We start from the raw sequence: 17739 nt of genomic DNA, 5'->3' as shown, positions 1-17739 counted from the left end.
GAGGGTGCGCTTGTACAAGAAACACAGTTAGCATACAAGTACAACAAGCAATTAGGAAGGCAAATAACACAATGACCTTTATTGCAAGGAGATTAGAGTACAGGAATAAAGGAGCGTTTCTACAGGGTTTTCGTGAGACCCCATCTGGAGAAGTGGAGGCAATTTTGGTCTGCATATTTAAGAAAGGACATATTGGCATTGGAGGTGATACAGCAAGGGCTAACTAAATTGGCCCCTCAGATGACGGGGTTGTTCTATGGTGATAGGCTCAATTTACTGAGCCTATCTTCTCTGGAGTTTAGAAGATTGAGAAGTAATCCTCTTCAAACAGACAAGATTCTGGAGGGACTTGATACGATAGGCTCAAAGATTGGTTGGAGAATCAAAAGCATGGGGGCACAGCGTCATGATAAGGGGCCGATAAGCGTCATTTAGGACCGAGAGGAGAAGTTACTTTACACAAAGGGTTGTGCGCCTTTAGAATTCTCTACCCCAGAGGATGCTCCATCGTTGAACACATTTAAGGGTGGACAGACAGACTTTTTGTCTCTCAGGGAATCAAGGGATATGGGGAGAATGCAGGAAAGTGGATTTGAAATCCAAGATCAGGCATGATCGTATTAAATGGTGGAGCAGGCTCAACCAATCATGGGGTCCATTCCTGCTCCTATTTCTTGTGTTCGTGACCTGGGTTCTATTCCTGGCTCGGGTCACTGTCTGTGTGGAGTTTGCACATTCTCCTTGTGTCTGCGTGGGTTTCCTCCGGATGCTCCGGTTTCCTCCCACAGTCCAAGGATGTGCGGGTTAGGTTGATTGGCCATGCTAAAAATTGCCCTTAGTGTCCTGGGATGTGTAGGTTAGAGGGATTAGTGGGTAAATATGTAAGGATGTGGGGATAGGGCCTGGGTGGGATTGTGATCGATGCAGACTCGATGGGCCGAATGGCCTCTTTCTGCGCTGTAGGGTTTCTAAGATTCTAAGTTTCTAAGTTGTTCCATTATACTCCGATTATGTGCTTTGTAGGAGGGAGTCAGAAAGTGAGAGACTCACCAGAACCCCCAGTCCCGGGCATGCCCTTATAGCCACGCTATTTAAAGAGCAGGTCCAGTTAAGTAACTATTCAGTGCTAGTCCCCAGACTGATGGTGGGGGATTCAGCAATGCATTGGCTGTCACTTGTGTGTGTACTCATCACTCATCTGGAAAGACAGGCAAACTGAACTTCTTTCATCCCTCCAAATATGTGCGGGTCAGGTGCATTGGCCATGCTAAATTGCCCCTTAGTGTTCTGGGATGTGTCAGTTAGAGGGATTTGGAGGGTAAATACGTGGGGGTTACGGGGAGAATGCCGAGGTGGGATTGTTGTTGGTGCAGACCCGATGGGCCGATTTACCTGCTTCTGCACTGTAGGGATTCTACGATTTCATCAACTGTCCTTAAAGCAGAAGATATTTTGAATAATTTTTAAGTATGCTGTGGCAAACCCTCAGTGATCCAATTTACTACTAAACTGCAGAAAACCCCACTCACTACACACACAAACACAAAGTGGGGGGAATAGAAAAAAAGTTTTAGAACTATGGATAGTAGTAGTAAAAGTATCACAGAAATGAATACTGGTTCGCATGATTTAACAGGTCAAGTCAAGTGAGGAATTCTTTCCTATCATCCTAGAATCCCTAAAGTGCAGAAGGAGGCCATTCGGCCCATCAGGTCTGCACCGACCACAATCCCACCCAGGCCCTATTCCCGTAACCCCACATATTTACCCTGCTAATCCCCCTGACACTAGAGTCAATTTAGCATGGCCAATCCACCTAACCCGCACATCTTTGGAACATGAGCACCCAGAGGAAACCCACGCAGACGCGGGGAGAATGTGCAAACTCCACACAGACAGCGACCCAAGCCGGGAATTGAACCCAGGCCCCTGGTGCTGTGAGGTAGCAGTGACAACCACTGTGCCACCCAATGCAGGATCTCAAGTTCAGCCAGATGAAGAGTTGCAGAGTTGTTTTATAGTTGGTGCAGATACCAGAAGATGAAGTTGGTATATAAAGACTGGGTTAGTTCTGGCGGTGATGGTTGGAAATCTTCCAGCAGAGACAAGCTTTAAAGAGAAGGCTGTTGTTCAAAATGGTCACTCCGAATAATGTGATCTTCTTTTTCCACAATGTCACAAGGGATGTTTTTCTGGATTTCAGAATTGATAATATCCCAGCCATTAGGTTTTGAAAGAGTTACCATCAATATTAAAGATCTTGTGGAGAAGTCATCGTCGAGGCAGACCTTCTGATTCCGCTGGAGGGGTGAGCTTATCAAGATGCAAATTACATCCATTGTCCTCTCAATGATGCCCTTTTGAAATGGACCTGGACAACCCTGGATATGAGATGAGTCTGTTAGCAGCTCTGCAGGCATTGCGAGTTTCTACCTACAAGTCGTCTGGTTTCCCAATTATAAATGTTCTTATAATTGGGTGCAAGATTCCACGATGAGGAGAACAGAATGCTTTTTTTCTTGTAGCTCAAGTTGGCAGCTTTCAAAACAAAGGCCAATCCTGTGGTCATCTGACTTGCAGCCATTTTTTTCCATTCAGCAAAAGTTCATTTGAAAGTAGCAAAATAAGGTTTAAATACATAGTTTTGTCGTTCATTTCATGTCATGTCATATTGATCTAATATGTAATGAGTAAAACTCTTACTGTATTGATCTACCTCAGCCCAACCCTGAACATTATCCATGTCTTGCTGCACATGAACACAAACAACTTCAGTATGTGAGGAATCATGAATGGTACTGAACACTGTGCAATCACTATTCCCACTTCTAACCTGATGATTGAGGGAAGGTCATTCATATAGCAGATGGAGTGAGCTGAGCACACTACCCTGAAGAACTCCTACAATAATGGCCTGAGGCAGAGATGACAGACCTTCAACAACCACATCAATCTTCCTTTCTATGAGTTATGACTCCCACTGAGCGAAGTGTTTTTCCAGATTCCTATTCACTTCAATTTAACTAGGGCTCCTCAATGTCACATTGCTTTCACCTCACTTCAGAAATTCAGCTCTTTTGTTCATGTTTGGACAAAGACTGTAAATGAGGTTCATAACCCAGCATCATTGGCCAAACCCAACTGAGTATCAAAAGCAAGCTATCTCCAAGTCCTACTTAAAAGCAATATCAATTACCCCTGCCATTACTCTGCTGATGAATGAGAGTAGACTGATGGGATGACAATTAGTCAAATTTAACTTGCCCTGCTTTTTGTAGACAGAATAGAGTGAAACAGTTTTCACATTGTTGGGTAAATGCCCGTGCTGTAGCTACATTAGAACAGCTTGACAAGGGGCATGGCAAGTTCTGTGACAAGTCTCCAGTACAACAGCCAGGATGTTGTCAAATCCTGTAACCTTTGTTGCATGCAGTGTCATCAGCTAATTCTTACTATCAGGTGGAGTGAATCAAATTGGCCCAAAACTGACCCCTGTGGCACTCGGAACCTCAGGAGGCAATAAAGAATCATTTGCTTGACACTTCTGGCCGAAGGTAACTGCATATGCTACTGCCTTGTTTTTTTGCAATGCTTTGATGTGGCAAGACTACAGAGCTTCCTTCTGATCAGTTATTTGTTGAATTTCTTTGCTTGGTCGACAGCGTACGGTTCCCTGTTTAGCATGTACGTAGCATGTGATGTAGTTTCATAAGGTTGGTACCCCATTCTTCATGACATGCTCTCCTGCACTCGTCTTTGAAGCAGAGATGATCCCTTGATTTGATGGCAATGGTAAAGTGAAGGATCTGCTAAATCATAAGGTTATGGTTATAATCAGGTATGGGGGGTGTTGAGGTTTTTTTTTTAAAATGGGTGTCTCTGGCTGGGCCAGCATTTATTGCCCATTCTGAATTGCTCTTGGGATGAGTGGCTTGCTTGGTCATTTCAGAGAGCATTTAAGAATCAACCACATTGCTGTGGGTTTGGAGACACTTGCAGGCCAGACCAGGTAAAGATGGCAGATTCCCTTCCCCAAAGGACATTAGTGAACCAGATGGGTTTTTGTGACAATTGACAATGGTACTATGGTATTAGAATATTTTAATTACAGATTTTTTAGTTCAATTCAAATCTTACCATCTGTCAATGTGGGATTTGAATCCAGGTGCCCAGGGCATTACCCTTGATCTCTGGATTACTCACCCAATGACAATACGACACAACCAACTCCACTCTTCTTGTTTGACCACAACAAGCTTTTTTAAAAATAGGTCTAGTCACAATTCCATGAGTTTTTAACTGTTTAGGTCTTGTTACCTAATCGACATGATGAGACAGGCTTTCTTGAATTTTTATAAGAGAAAGAGGATAGTTTAATTGCACTTAACCTGGCCTAAATAAGACAACAAAAAAGAACTGACTTCTGGAGACAACACCGCATTAAATTCTTTTAAAAATCTCTATGATACCTGGATAGTCAAAATCAGCAGACAGAGTTAAACGAGCAAGTTTGCCTGGGGATAGTCTTGTTCCTTCAATGACTTGCCCCATTCTGCAGAGAAAGCAGATGCTTAAAATATGACCTGCACTTGGTTTACCACATGAGCCTTGTTCGCCAAATGTCGCATGATGCAAATATGCTCTTGTGTAGTATATTACATTTACTTTACTTTGACCATGGTTAGGAATTCTTCTCTTAGCCAGGGTCCCATTGTCCACATCATTATGTTCAATGTTTTGTCTCCACTTAGTTGAATATCCAGGTGCTTGTCTAGATGTTGTGCTAATGGGATTGAAGATGGACCCCACTCATTCTCTTTCAAGGTCATTGGTCCCAGTGCAGCTTTGCATACAGGTTGTATCCATTTTAACAGTCTTGGAATGCAGAAGGTAAAGTGATGCAAATGACTGTGCTCCAAAGTCACTGGAATGAGGCTTTCATCTTTCGAAAAATCAGTTAGGGTTTCCAGCCAGTACGTTCAAAATTCAATTTTTGATATAAAGCATGATTTTACATGACACGTCTTAGTTGAACATAATTCTGCTGCGATAACCCACGCTGCCTCACGGATGCTCATGATCAGATATGAACTGCGAGATTTGTTCTGAATTTATCCCATTTAGCATAGAATCATAGAATCTCTACAATGCAGAAAGCAGCCATTTGGCACATCAAGTTTGCCCCAAATCTCACCCCCAGCTTTTCCCTGTAACTCCATTTACCCTGCTAAGTCCCCTAATGTACACATCTTGAGGCACTAAGGGACAATTTAGCATGACCAATCTCCTAACCTGTGCATCTTTGGACTGATGGTGTGGCACTGTGGTTCGCCTCACAGTGCCAGGGACCAGGGTTCAATTCCCAGCTTGGGTCGATGTGGAGTCTGCATATTCTCCCTGTGTCTGCGCGAGTTTCCTCCAGAATTCCAAAGATGTGTGGGTTTGATTGATTGGGCATGCTAAAATAATCTCCCTTAGTTTATCAGGGGGATTATCAGGGCTACGGGGATAGGGCCTGGGTGGGATTGTTGTCAGTGCAGACTCAATGGGCCAAATGGCCTCCTTCTGCACTGTAGGGATTCTATGATTTTAGTGGAGGGTATCCTCAGTATAAATGTGGGACTTTGCCTGCACAAGGACTGTGCAATTGTCACCCTTTCTGCAATGGACAGATAGATGCATCTATCAACAGGGAGACTATTGAGAGCCAAGTCAAATAGGTTTTCCCCTCTTTTTTGGTCTTCCCACCACCTGTCGCAGGCCCGGTCTGGCAGATATTTTCTTAGGACTCTCAGTTCGGTTGCAGCAGTCAGTGGTCAGTCTCAATGGACTCAAAGCTTCAAAGTCCAGGTGTGGTTTCTTTTTAAGGGCAGCATGTTGGAAGTGGTTAGCACGACTGCCTCCCAGCGCCAGGGACCCAGGTTCAATTCCAGCCTTGTGTGACAGTGTGTGGAATTTGTACATTCTCCTTGTGTCTGTTTGGGTTTCCTCCACAGTCCAAAGATGTGCAAGATAGGAATATTGGCTATGCTAAATTGCCCCTTGGTTAATTCCAAAGAAGCAGTAAACACAATCGCCCCATACTGTTGCCAAATCAAACTACCATTCACCACTCGGTTCTACTAATGTTACATTAGTTGCTTTATGTAAATATATGTATTTTTATGGTATTATACACTTGGCTAGAAATATACGTATTTTTATGGTATTATTCACTTGGCTAGAAAATAATTTGCTTAAACTATAACCAAAGCAACTGCTTTGAAGAGTGATGAAATTCAGAAAACATTTCCAAAATCCATCAAACACTCCTGGTGAAAGCAAAATTTATACACATCTGGGGAAAATTAATGCAGGAAATGTTAAAAATTAGAGCATCAAAGGACAGAGCTGTAACAAAAACCACACAAGAACATCTTTTTTTTAAAACCCACTATACGGTTAATATGCTCAACGGTATTTACACAGTTGATTTCAATTGCAAGAACATTAATGATATTCAGACTTTTAAAAAAAAGATTCATACAATTAATCAGTAATTTTTTTTGAGTCGTAATAGAAATAGCAGTTTTTTGTGCAAGCCCATAAAACTCAACTTCTAGTTCCTACATCCAGAACTGCCATGCCATTAATGCCAAAATGGATTTGTAACTATTTCCTTAACCTGTTCAAAATAATAATAGCAGCACCTGTACAAATGTAAAAATCTTATCGAATCACCAGAGCCATTCCAATTGCTCTACATACTATAAAACTCAAAATAAGTATGTAGCTATGAACATCATCAAGAGTTAATATAAAATTATTGGTGTGGAGTTACAATATAGAAGCGTTAGCTGTAAGATGCATTCTCAGTTGCTTTCAAAGGCTAGGCAAGAAACAGTACATTTTAGTTTTTTGATGATTATTATTTCATATAAATCTTTTGAATTATCTGCCACACAAAATAAGTGACTGGTCCTTGTACCTGTCAAGGTCCATTTTGCTCATCTTACATAATCTGCAATGGTGAACTACAGCACAACATGCATAAGTACTGCTTTATTATGTCACTGTCACAGCACACATCAGCAGACATTTTCTTTGCAGTGAACAATGACACATCAATGAAAGAAGCAAGCAACAATGACAAACTTCCACAAAACCACAATTAAGGCTACTTAAAGTTAAAACTATGGATCTCAGGCAATTAAATTACTTTACATTAAGGATGAATTTTGCCCTGCCCCTGCTATTACCCTCTACCCCGGCACCCACACAATATCAGACTTCAAAAAATAATACTACAAAAGGAATCCAAAAACCTGTGTGAAACTTGATGTGTCACTCTTTGTGGGACAACACAGTGGTTTTTGAAAGGAATTACTTTTGTTGTATTGATTAATAAGTTCAAGTATGAAGTTTATCTGTAACTGTATGAAAATAATTTCAATATTCAATTGCATAGCAAAGTTTATTTAAGCACTCTCCCAAATTACCCAATTTTATCAAGGTCTGCACTCAGCTAACTCATGCTATTATTTTGACCTGGGCAACTTGGGACATGGAAAGATGTTGCCTTGCTTATGTACGTGCACAACACACAGCACTGTTAGAATTCAGCAAAGCCAGAATGGCCGATGTATGTTATGATTACAGTCTACCTGTACACATCACATTTATCCAATACTGCAAGTGAGGAATCAGACAGATGTCAGTTGGTTGGTATTCAGCTGCTTCAACGTTTGCACATAATACACTGAAGTATTTGATTCTGAGGTGCTATGTTTTCGCAGCCTGTTAGACTGCACCAGACAGAATATTACTCCAATGAGGCATCAATACATAAACTGCACCGGCTCAACTAAGATACTTAACAACAGAGAATTGGTGGTTTATTTGAATCAAAGAAGCATCTGCCAAATTTTAAAGCCAAGATTTGAAGCAGAATAAAATACCCAAGTTACTGACATCACCCATAGTTCAGCTCGTTCAGGCTCTGGAGTGGCTGAGCCATAGTGACCAAGCCAATTCAAGGTTGACCCCTAATCTGAACCAAAATAGGTGATCTCAGCTGGCTTGTAGTACAGGTGTAACAACTTACTTCAACAGAGGCTTGGTTTTAGAAAGGAAAAGTCTTAAGTTAAATAAAAAGCAGGCAATATTCCCACTTCATGTCAACATGTATCCTCACAGGCTTGGTCATCAGCTGAAATAGAATTGGGCTGGGCTGTGATATAGCCTGCCAACACTCATACATCAAAAAGGTCACTTAAGCAAGAACTCAATAGCAGAATAATACGAATGGTGAGAAAATTGGCAGACAAAAGCGAATCAGAAAAAACCCAGAAACTAATCAAGTCCAATACATTCTGTGGGTGTCTTGCCACAGCCACCAATGCTGGCATTAATGACATCTGCAGCTTAAATATACAAATTTATATCGACTTGGAATTCTGCTCTGTATGAGTGCACGTGCCTTTCTAGTACATTAAGCAGTAATGCTTCTTACCTTGGAGTTTAATTTACATAGAACATTAACTTCTGTGTAAGCAACAAACCTAAAGCACTTGAATACCCACTGCATACAATCAATGAGAGGGCACCATTATGTTATAAAACAATTATTGGTCTAGCATCTGACTGTCAAACTATTCGCATATAGTACATCTTTTCACTGTGAAAAAGCTAAGTGCTGCAATACTCAGTGGTTTTCACGAGAGGCTGTTGGAGAATGGGAGATGAATGAATTCTAACTTATTGAACAGGGCAACAGCTTTAGTGTTGATTGTCTAAAGGATCTAACTGCAAATGGCATGCTCAGATATGTGCAATTCTTCAACTTGCAACTGGAAAAAATAAAAATATGTCCCTGTTATTTAATTTCTTCTTAAAAAAATGCCAAACTAATTTTAGTACACGGACCAATGCAACAAATTTTTGAAAGAGATGCTGAAACTAGGCACACAAATTGGAAAAATATAAAACTTTATGAATAATTCCATCGTTATTTTAACTATGTGTTTTGCATGAAAGGAACAATTGATTTTTGTCATTAAAGGAGTAAAACTATTGCCTGAGAAGCATAGGGTTTACTTGTTGAGCAAGTGCAAGCACTATGGAGTGTAAGAAAGAAGAGCCCTTACCCCAGTCCTGTTCATACAAGGCTTGGGAAAGGCACCATGATTCACTTATTGGCATGCGTGGATGTACAGAAATAAAATGCTGTGTAAGATTTCTGCACAGTGAACCTTAAAACTAAAAATAGTGAAAATCTGACAGTGCCTTCCATTTAACAGTAACCTATTAAAATGTGTTCCATCAAGCAATACTTAATACTTCACCATCTTTGTTAAGAACTTATTAACAATGCTATCATTACTCATATACCAAAGCAAAACAGAATTGCTACCATGTAAAATGTACACACGATGCACGGAAACATGAATGACAATCAGATGGCAATTTAGTTGGACATATCAACTACCAAGGGGCCAGAACGCTATTATCAAATACATTTAAAAAAATTTTATTACACAATTTATAATTTAAAATTCTAACAATGGAGTCAGGTGTCAGCACCAAGAGGTTATTCTTTCAGTAAGATTGAGTGTTAGCAGGCTATTCAATCACTTGGGAAAGGAGCTTTGGCAAGCCGGTTTCTGGTCTCACCCGATACCCACGCATGCATCTTTTTCAACAGCTTCATTGCATGGGAATCAGTAGTGAGTAGTCTTAGGCGTTTACCCCCTCCATAATCTGCACATAATGAAGTCAATTGTAGTGTTCCAACTGCTCATTTGCAAAGAAAAATATTCTCATTTTAATTACCTATGCTTCAATAATTTGAAAACAAAGAAATTGTACGGAACAGAGTTGTTCATGGTGCCAAACAAAAATTGATAAAAATGGAAGATCTAATATTAAGTTTTAAAGTTGAAGTTTAAAATTTATGAAACATAGTGAATCATTGCTGCTGGATACTTTTGCATGGATCTTGCAGTCAACAGCACTCACCATTCATTCCACTTACAGCTGTCCAAAGATTTTTCATGGGCTTTTAAAAACTTATTTCACAGGGTGGAAGGGTCGCCGACAAGGCAAGCATTTATTGCCCATCCTTAATTGCCCTTGAGAAGGTGGAGGTGAGCCACCTTCCAGAATCAATGAGAAAAAAATGTTAGCTTTGTCAGCGACATTCCCTCTCCAAGAAAGAATTTTCTAAAAGCCCATGAAATGGCTACGAATGCTGTTACGAAGTGCTGTGAAGAAGTGAGTTCCTGGCATTTGACTCAGCAACAGTGAAAGGTAAGTAGCACAGTTCCAACTAAGGATGGTGCATGGATTGAAGGAGAAATTGTAGGTGGTTGTCTTCCCATGTGTCTGCTGCCCTTGTCTTTCTCAGTGTTAGAAATCATAGTTTAGAAGGCGGCAATCAAAGGAGTTTCGACAAGTTGCTGCACTGCATCATGTAGATGCTGTACACTGCTGCTACGATGCTTCTGTGAATGTTTAAGGTGTTGATTGGATTTCCGGTCCAGTGGGCCACTTAGTTCTGGATACTGTTAAATTTGTGTTCTCGGAGCTCATCCAGGCAAGTGCACAGCATTTCATCATATTCCTGACATGGCATTTCTACATGGTGGACAGGATTTTGAGGGGTCAGGCAAATTAATCATTGCAGATTTGCAACCACTGATCTACTCTTTTAGCCACAGGATTTATATTACTGGCCCAATTAAGATTCTAGTCAATGGTAACCCTTAGAACGTTGATAGTGAGAAAATTAGTGGTGATAAATGCCATTCAATATCAAAGGAAGATGGTTAGATTCTCTTTGGTACAAGATGGTCATGCCTGGCACTTATTTGGCATGAATGCTACTTACCACTCATCAACCCAAAACTGAATGCTGTCCAGGTCGTTTGGCATATGGACACACATTGCTTCAGTACCTGAGTAGCCGTAAATGAAACTGAACACTGCAATCATCAGCGAACACCCCACTTCTAACCTTAGTTTGGAGGAAAGGTCATTGATTACGCAGGTGAAGATCGTTGGGATTAAGACACTACCTTGAGGAATTCCTGCCATGTCCTGGGGCTGAGGTGATTGGCCTCCAACAACCAAAGCCATCTTCCTTTGCACTAGATAAGAATCCAACCAGTGGAAAGCTTTCAACCTTAATTCCCATTGACCTCAATTTATTTAGGGTTCCTTGATGCCGTATTCGGTCAAAGGCTGCCTCAATGTCAATGGCAATCCCTCAACTCTTGAATTCAGCTCTTTTGTCGAAGTTTGGACCAAGGCCAGGTCAGGAGCTAGAAGGCCCAAGTGGAACTGAAACTGAGAGCAGGGAATTGTTGTGCAAGTGTCGCTTGATAAGGTTGTTAATAACATGTTCCAAAGTCAACATGGTCAAGGATACTCAGCATGGTCAAGGATACTCATTTACCATACTCAGGGAGGATGGTAAATGGTAATCAGCAGGAGGTACTTGGCATGTGTTTGATCTGATGCTGAGAGACATAATTGGGTTCAGAGTCAATGTTGAGGACTCCCTCACCACTCCTTTCTGATTGTATGCCACTGTGCCATCATCTCTGATGAGTCTGTCCTGCAGCTGGATCAGGACATACCCAGATTCAGATGCCTGGGACATTGTCCGTAAAGTATGAATTGGTCAGTACGACTAAGCCAAGGTGTTGTTTCAAAAGTCAGTGGGACAGATCTTCCAATTTTGGCACAGTCCCCAGATGTCAGAAAGGAGGAACTTTCAAGGTTGACTGGGCCTTTGCCAATTCCAGTTACTAGATCGATGCTGGGTAGTTTATACTGTTTCATTCCTTTTCAACTTTTCTGCATTGGCTTTCTAAAACTGAGGAGCTTGCCAGGCCATTTCAGAGGGCAGTTAAAAGTCAATCACATTGCTGTGGATCTAGAGTCACATATAGGACTGACCTGTAAGGAGACAGATGTCCTTCCCTAAAGGATATAGGTGAAGCATATGGTTTTATGATAATCCAATAATTTCATGGCTTTAATTCAAAATTTATTAGTTAATCTCAACTCAGAGCATTAGCTTGGGGGGTTACCAATCCAGTAACATTATCACTCCACATCAACATCCCAATTTGTGCAACAATTTACCATCCTCCATGTTTGAAACCCGGATGTGTGTGAACAAAGCAAGCAATGGCATCGCCTCTTCAATCAACGAAACTGAAACCTCTAAGTCGGAACTAGGAATTTTAAGTTGGAAAATTTAATATAATGTAAATTCATGCCCAAAAGACGGAATCAGGAAAGGGAAAGATTGGATTAAGCAAAAAGTAAGAGATAAAGAAAAAGGTTCAGAAAAATATTTTTTCATTTCCCTTATGAATTTCAAACAATAATTTCAACGTGAAAGAATGAGACATGAAATTTGTAAAAGCAAATTTTTAGTTCCAGAGAGTTCATTTGGCAATAATTAAGGCTCAGCATGTCATTAAAAATTCACCGACTCTTGAATGGATAAGGCCTAACTTCATGTCTGTCATGTGCTTCAATGCTAAATCGCTCAGTGAGATAGCAGTGCAATGAAGATTCTGAAAGATCAAGGCAAATTAGATAGGAAGTTTCTGATTTCCGCATTTAACTGCGCATATGCAAACATTGCAAGTTGCTTTCCAATTAATTACTCTACCTCGAACGCTGATAGCCTTGCCATTATTCTGTGCACAAAATGAAGGATGTTGTATCATTGGCATGGAAAATTAAACTGAAGTCATACAAACTCAAAATGAAGCCAAAAGGTTTAATTTTATACCATTTATAATAAATGAAATGTAGAAAGAAATAATAGATGGGCAAAAACTTACTTTTGTTACTTTAGTAAGTTCAGCACGGTCTCATCACTTATTGTCGAACAGCTTCAATGAGCTGATTGTAAATTATCCTCCCATTAAATATATGATCAAACTGGACAAATTAGGTCATCAAATAAGTACACCATAGCATCAAATTCTCACCTAACCCACAACAATAATGCTTTACTAATAAAACACTGGTTTATTATCTCATTCAAACAAGATCAATGTTTGATCCAAGGAAGGATTATAATGGTATAAAGCAAGTGACTATTTATCTCACTATCACTACTTTGACACGTAAAAAGTTAAAAGCTTCTGATGAAGCTTGAATTGTTCTAAAATTAGTCAACTTAAATATTCAGTCCACATCCTGTGTAGTTATCACTAACAAACTGCAACCATCAGAAAAATGCCAAAGGGATGAGCAGCATCAAAGCAAAGCTAGTGAATGTTGACAGACAGCACCTGCAAGCACGGAAAGTTTTGATCGTATTAATACTGAAATGCCTGTGCGAGCAGACTTTCCAAAGTAGTATGAAGAAACAACACATGGTAAAAATGTTCCTTTGACCTACTATTGGACATTAGTGTATCTTTCAAAGTTAAGAATCACAGAGATGATAAACGTGCAATAAAAACTGGTGCACAAAGTAGAAACTAAGAGAAGTTTGTGGAAATAAGTTAACAATCGAAGCTGAGACAGATTTCACAAATGCTCAATTACTAGTTAATGTCTGAAGTATGTCTTGTTAATTTGTTGGTAAAATATCTGGCTGAACCAGACTCACTATTTTTTCTTCTACAATTAAATCTGGATGTACTCACTAATTATTTATTGAATTTGACTGAGCTTAGATAGCCACTTAAGGAATTTCTTTTGAAAAGAAACAAAGAAAACATGTAAAAATTATTACATAGCAGGAATTGCTTACCAGCTTTGTCAGACTTCTCTTTCTGTTCAAGCAGTTCTTCACGTTGTCCACTGAACTGCTGAATTCTTGCACGAAGTTGAGAGATTTCCTCTTCTTTAATTTCCAATGTTTCATGCATTTGCCGTTTTGTCTCTGCGATCACCATACCCTGTAATTTATCAAAGCTTTATTTTTCCTTACAAAAAGTAAACAGCGCAGAAACAGACCACAGAGTCAAATTGATGTGTGCTGATGTTTATGCAGCTCACAAACCTCCCACTGCTCCAATTACTTTCTCTTCCATCTTGTTCACACCAAACAGTTCATGAGATCTCAGAACTGTCTCCTACAACGGGAGTATCATTTTATCCCTAGAAGCTATTGCTTTCTTTTGAAAGTTTATTTCAAATTAAGGGAATGGAGAAATGAGGTTGGAAGAATTTTCATTCCATCGGTATCTCATTGAATAATATTTCACTCTTTAATAATAACTTTTAAAACTCAGACTCCCTTCATAATCAATAGCAATTCAAAAACTCAGCCAAGAAAATTCCCATTACATGCAGTCAAAATCACGAAGAACTCGTGAAAAAGTTACCCCTTGTTGGTGAGTTACAACTTTTAATGGTGCTGTAATTTCATAACTATTGCTAAACATGCTCATTGGCCTTGGAAAACTAATTTTAAATTTGTGGAATATCAAGTTTCTCGACAATACAATATCTAATTATTTTTAAGAAAATACAAATTTAACGTCATATTATTTCAGTTTCTATCAAAATCCAATAAGCATTTATTTTGCTACCTGAAATGTTAAATTAGAAGTGAAGGACATAATGCCAGATAGGATAAGAGCAGAGTTTTACATTTGCCAAGGGTTAAGGGGAGTGATGGAAGACTGGTTAAGAAAGCACTATTAATAGTTGAGCCTGCAGGTAACAAGCTGAGTGTGCTGACAGCAGATTGTCCAAGGTTAAGGATGGAGAAGGGCAATGTTACAAAAATGGAAGTAAGGAACCGAAGTGATAGAGAAGATATGGAGGCCAGAAGCCTAGGACAGGGTCCAATAGGATGGGGAAATGGTTCAGGCTGAGTCAGGGAAGGGAATGGAATCAGTGACAAAGACATTGACCTTGTTGGATGGGCAAAAGTATTCCTCCCCCCCCCCCCCCCCGACACACTGGTTAGCGCTGCTGCCTCACAGCGCCAGGGAACCGGCTTGGGTCACTGTCTTTGCGGAGTCTACATGTTCTCTCAATGTCTGCGTGGGTTTCCTCCAGGTGCTCCAGGTTTCCTCCCATAGTCCAAAAGATGTATTGATTAGGTGAATTGTTCAGGTTAAATTGTCCCTCAGTGTAACCGAACAGGCGTTGGAGTGTGGTGACTAGGGGATTTTCACAGTAGCTTCATTAGTGATCAGCCTACTTGTGACTAATAAATAAACTTTACTTGATATCAGATTTTGGACAAGTAGAGTGAGAATAGAGAAGTCTTGGAGGAGTTCAAAGAGGCTACGAAGTGATATCAGTGGGTGTTGCCCATGCTCCTACTGGAGCTAATCCCATATGGTTTCTCTTTATTTATCCTATGTTTCTCTTAACTCAAAAACTGTGATCAAATCATTCCTATCCTTCTAAATTTCAGGGAATACAACCCCAGTTTTAGTAAAGTCTCTTTGTACTTTAACCCTTGGCAGGCCATATATTACACTCCATTCCTTCCAAGATCCACTTATCCTTCCTAAGGCTTGGTTTCCAGAATTGTGCGTTTTAGGTGTGGTCTAACAGCATTTTGCATAACTGAAGCATCATGACTTTACCTCCTTATATGTAGTCTTTGAGGTCTAAAGGTCAGCATTCCATTCACCTTTTTGATTATTTTCTGTACATGTTCATGACATTTTCACGATTTTATAGACTTGGGCTTCCAAAATCTCTTTGGACTCCACTGTTTTGGGAATATCACCATTTAGAAAGTACTATCTTCTAGCATTTTTAGGTCAAAGTGGATAAGCTAACATTACCCTACACAGAAGTCCATTTGCCACTGTTTCACCCATTTACTTAACCTATCAATATTGCTCTGTAATTTTGTACTTCCATCTAGAATGCTGACTATTTGTGTGTCATTTTGACATGTAGCTACATGTTTTATCATTAAAGGCATTAATGAATATGGTTTTAATGAATAAAGTAACCAGTTGAAACCAACACAGATCTTTGCAGGATACAAATTCAGACTATCAGTCTCAGGGACACACCTGCAGGAAGTGCACCCAATTCCAGCTCCTTAAAGACCGTGTTAGGGATCCGAAGCTGGAACTGGATGAACTCAGGATCATTTGGGAGGCAGAGGCAGCTATAGATAGAAGCTACAGGGAGGTAGCTACTCCTAGAAATTATGATACGTAGGTGACGGCTAAAAGGGGTAAGAAACAGTTAGAGCAGCGATTCCCTGGATCCCCTGTTCCTCTAATAACAAGTATTCCGTTTTGGATACTGTTGGGGGGGGAAGACTTAACAGGAGTAAGCCGTGGGGTACAGGTCTCTGGCACAGAGTCTGTCCCTGTTGCTCAGAAAGGAAGGAGGGGGAGGAGTAGATCATTAGTTATTGGGGACTCCATAGTTAGGGGGATAGATAGGAGATTCTGTGGGAACGAGAGGGACTCGCGTTTGGTTTGTTGCCTCCCAGGTACCAGGGTCCGTGATGTCTCGGATCGTGTTTTCGGGATCCTTAAGGGGGAGGGGGGACCAGCCCCAAGTCGTGGTTCACACAGGTACCCAAGACATAGGTAGGAAAAGGGATGGGGATGGAAGGCAGAAATTCAGGGAGTTAGGGTGGAAGCTTAGGGCGAGAACAGAGTTGTTATCTCTGGTTTGTTACCCGTGCCACGTGATAGTGAGGAGGGGAATAGGGAGAGAGAGCAGTTGAAGACGTGGCTACAGGGATGGTGCAGGAGGGAGGGATTCAGATACCTGGACAATTGGGGCTCATTCTGGGGTAGGTGGGACCTCTACAAACGGGATGGTCTACACGTGAACCAGAGGGGTACCAATATCCTGGGGGCGAAATTTGCTAATGCTCTTTGGGAGGGTTTAAACTAATTCAGCAGGGGGATGGGAACCTGAATTGTAGATCCAGTGTACACGAGGTTGAGAGTAGTGAGGTCATGGATTTCATGGGATAAAGGGGGAGGTGGCAAGATGGGTGGAGAACTGGCTTGGTCACAGAAGACAGAGGGTGGTAGTGGAAGGGTCTTTTTCCTGCAGAAGGTAGATAAATGGCAGAACCATAAAGGGTGTAGATACGCAGAGGGACCTGGGTGTGCAAGTCCACAGATCCTTGAAGGTGACGTCACAGGTGGAGGTGGTGGTGAAGAAGGCATATGGCATGCTTGCCTTTATAGGACGGGGCATAGAGTATAAAAGTTGGGGTCTGATGTTGCAGATGTATAGAACGTTGGTTCAGCTGCATTTGGAATACTGCGTCCAGTTCTGATCGCCACACTACCAGAAGGACGTGGAGGCTTTGGAGAGAGTACAGAGGAGGTTTACCAGGATGTTGCCTGGCATAGAGGGGCTCAGTTATGAGGAGAGATTGGGTAAACTGGGGTTGTTCTCCCTGGAAAGACGGAGGATGAGGGGAGACTTAATAGAGGTGTATAAAATTATGAAAGGCATAGATAGGGTGAACGGTGGGAAGCTTTTCCCCAGGTCCGTGGTGACGTTCACGAGGAGTCATAGGTTCAAGATGAAGGGGGGGAGGTTTAACACAGATATCAGAAGGACATATTTTACACAGAGGGTGGTGGGGGCCTGGAATGCGCTGCCAGGCAAGGTGGTGGAGGTGGACACACTGGGAACGTTTAAGACTTATCTAGATAGCCACATGAACGGAGTGGGAATGGAGGGATACAAAAGAATGGTCTAGTTTGGACCAGGGAGCGGCGCTGGCTTGGAGGGCCGAAGGGCCTGTTTCTGTGCTGTATTGTTCTT

At 41.1% G+C, this 17739-nt stretch overlaps 1 protein-coding gene across 6 annotated transcripts in view; it reads right to left on the bottom strand.

Annotated features, from left to right (window-relative positions):
• The window catches only part of golga4 (golgin A4), a 188303-nt gene that overhangs the window by 101097 nt on the left and 69467 nt on the right, over positions 1 to 17739 (bottom strand). For all 6 annotated transcript variants that reach the window (XM_078216643.1, XM_078216641.1, XM_078216640.1 and 3 more), the window contains one exon: positions 13766 to 13913. In XM_078216643.1, the coding sequence (XP_078072769.1) occupies positions 13766 to 13913 (148 nt within the window). The remainder of the gene's footprint in view (positions 1 to 13765; positions 13914 to 17739) is intronic.

The sequence above is a fragment of the Mustelus asterias genome, chromosome 7, assembly GCF_964213995.1.
Source record: "Mustelus asterias chromosome 7, sMusAst1.hap1.1, whole genome shotgun sequence".
Classification (NCBI taxonomy): Eukaryota; Metazoa; Chordata; class Chondrichthyes; order Carcharhiniformes; family Triakidae; genus Mustelus; species Mustelus asterias.
The sequence above is the reverse complement of the archived record's forward strand: the minus strand, read 5'-3'. Positions and strand labels throughout refer to the sequence as shown.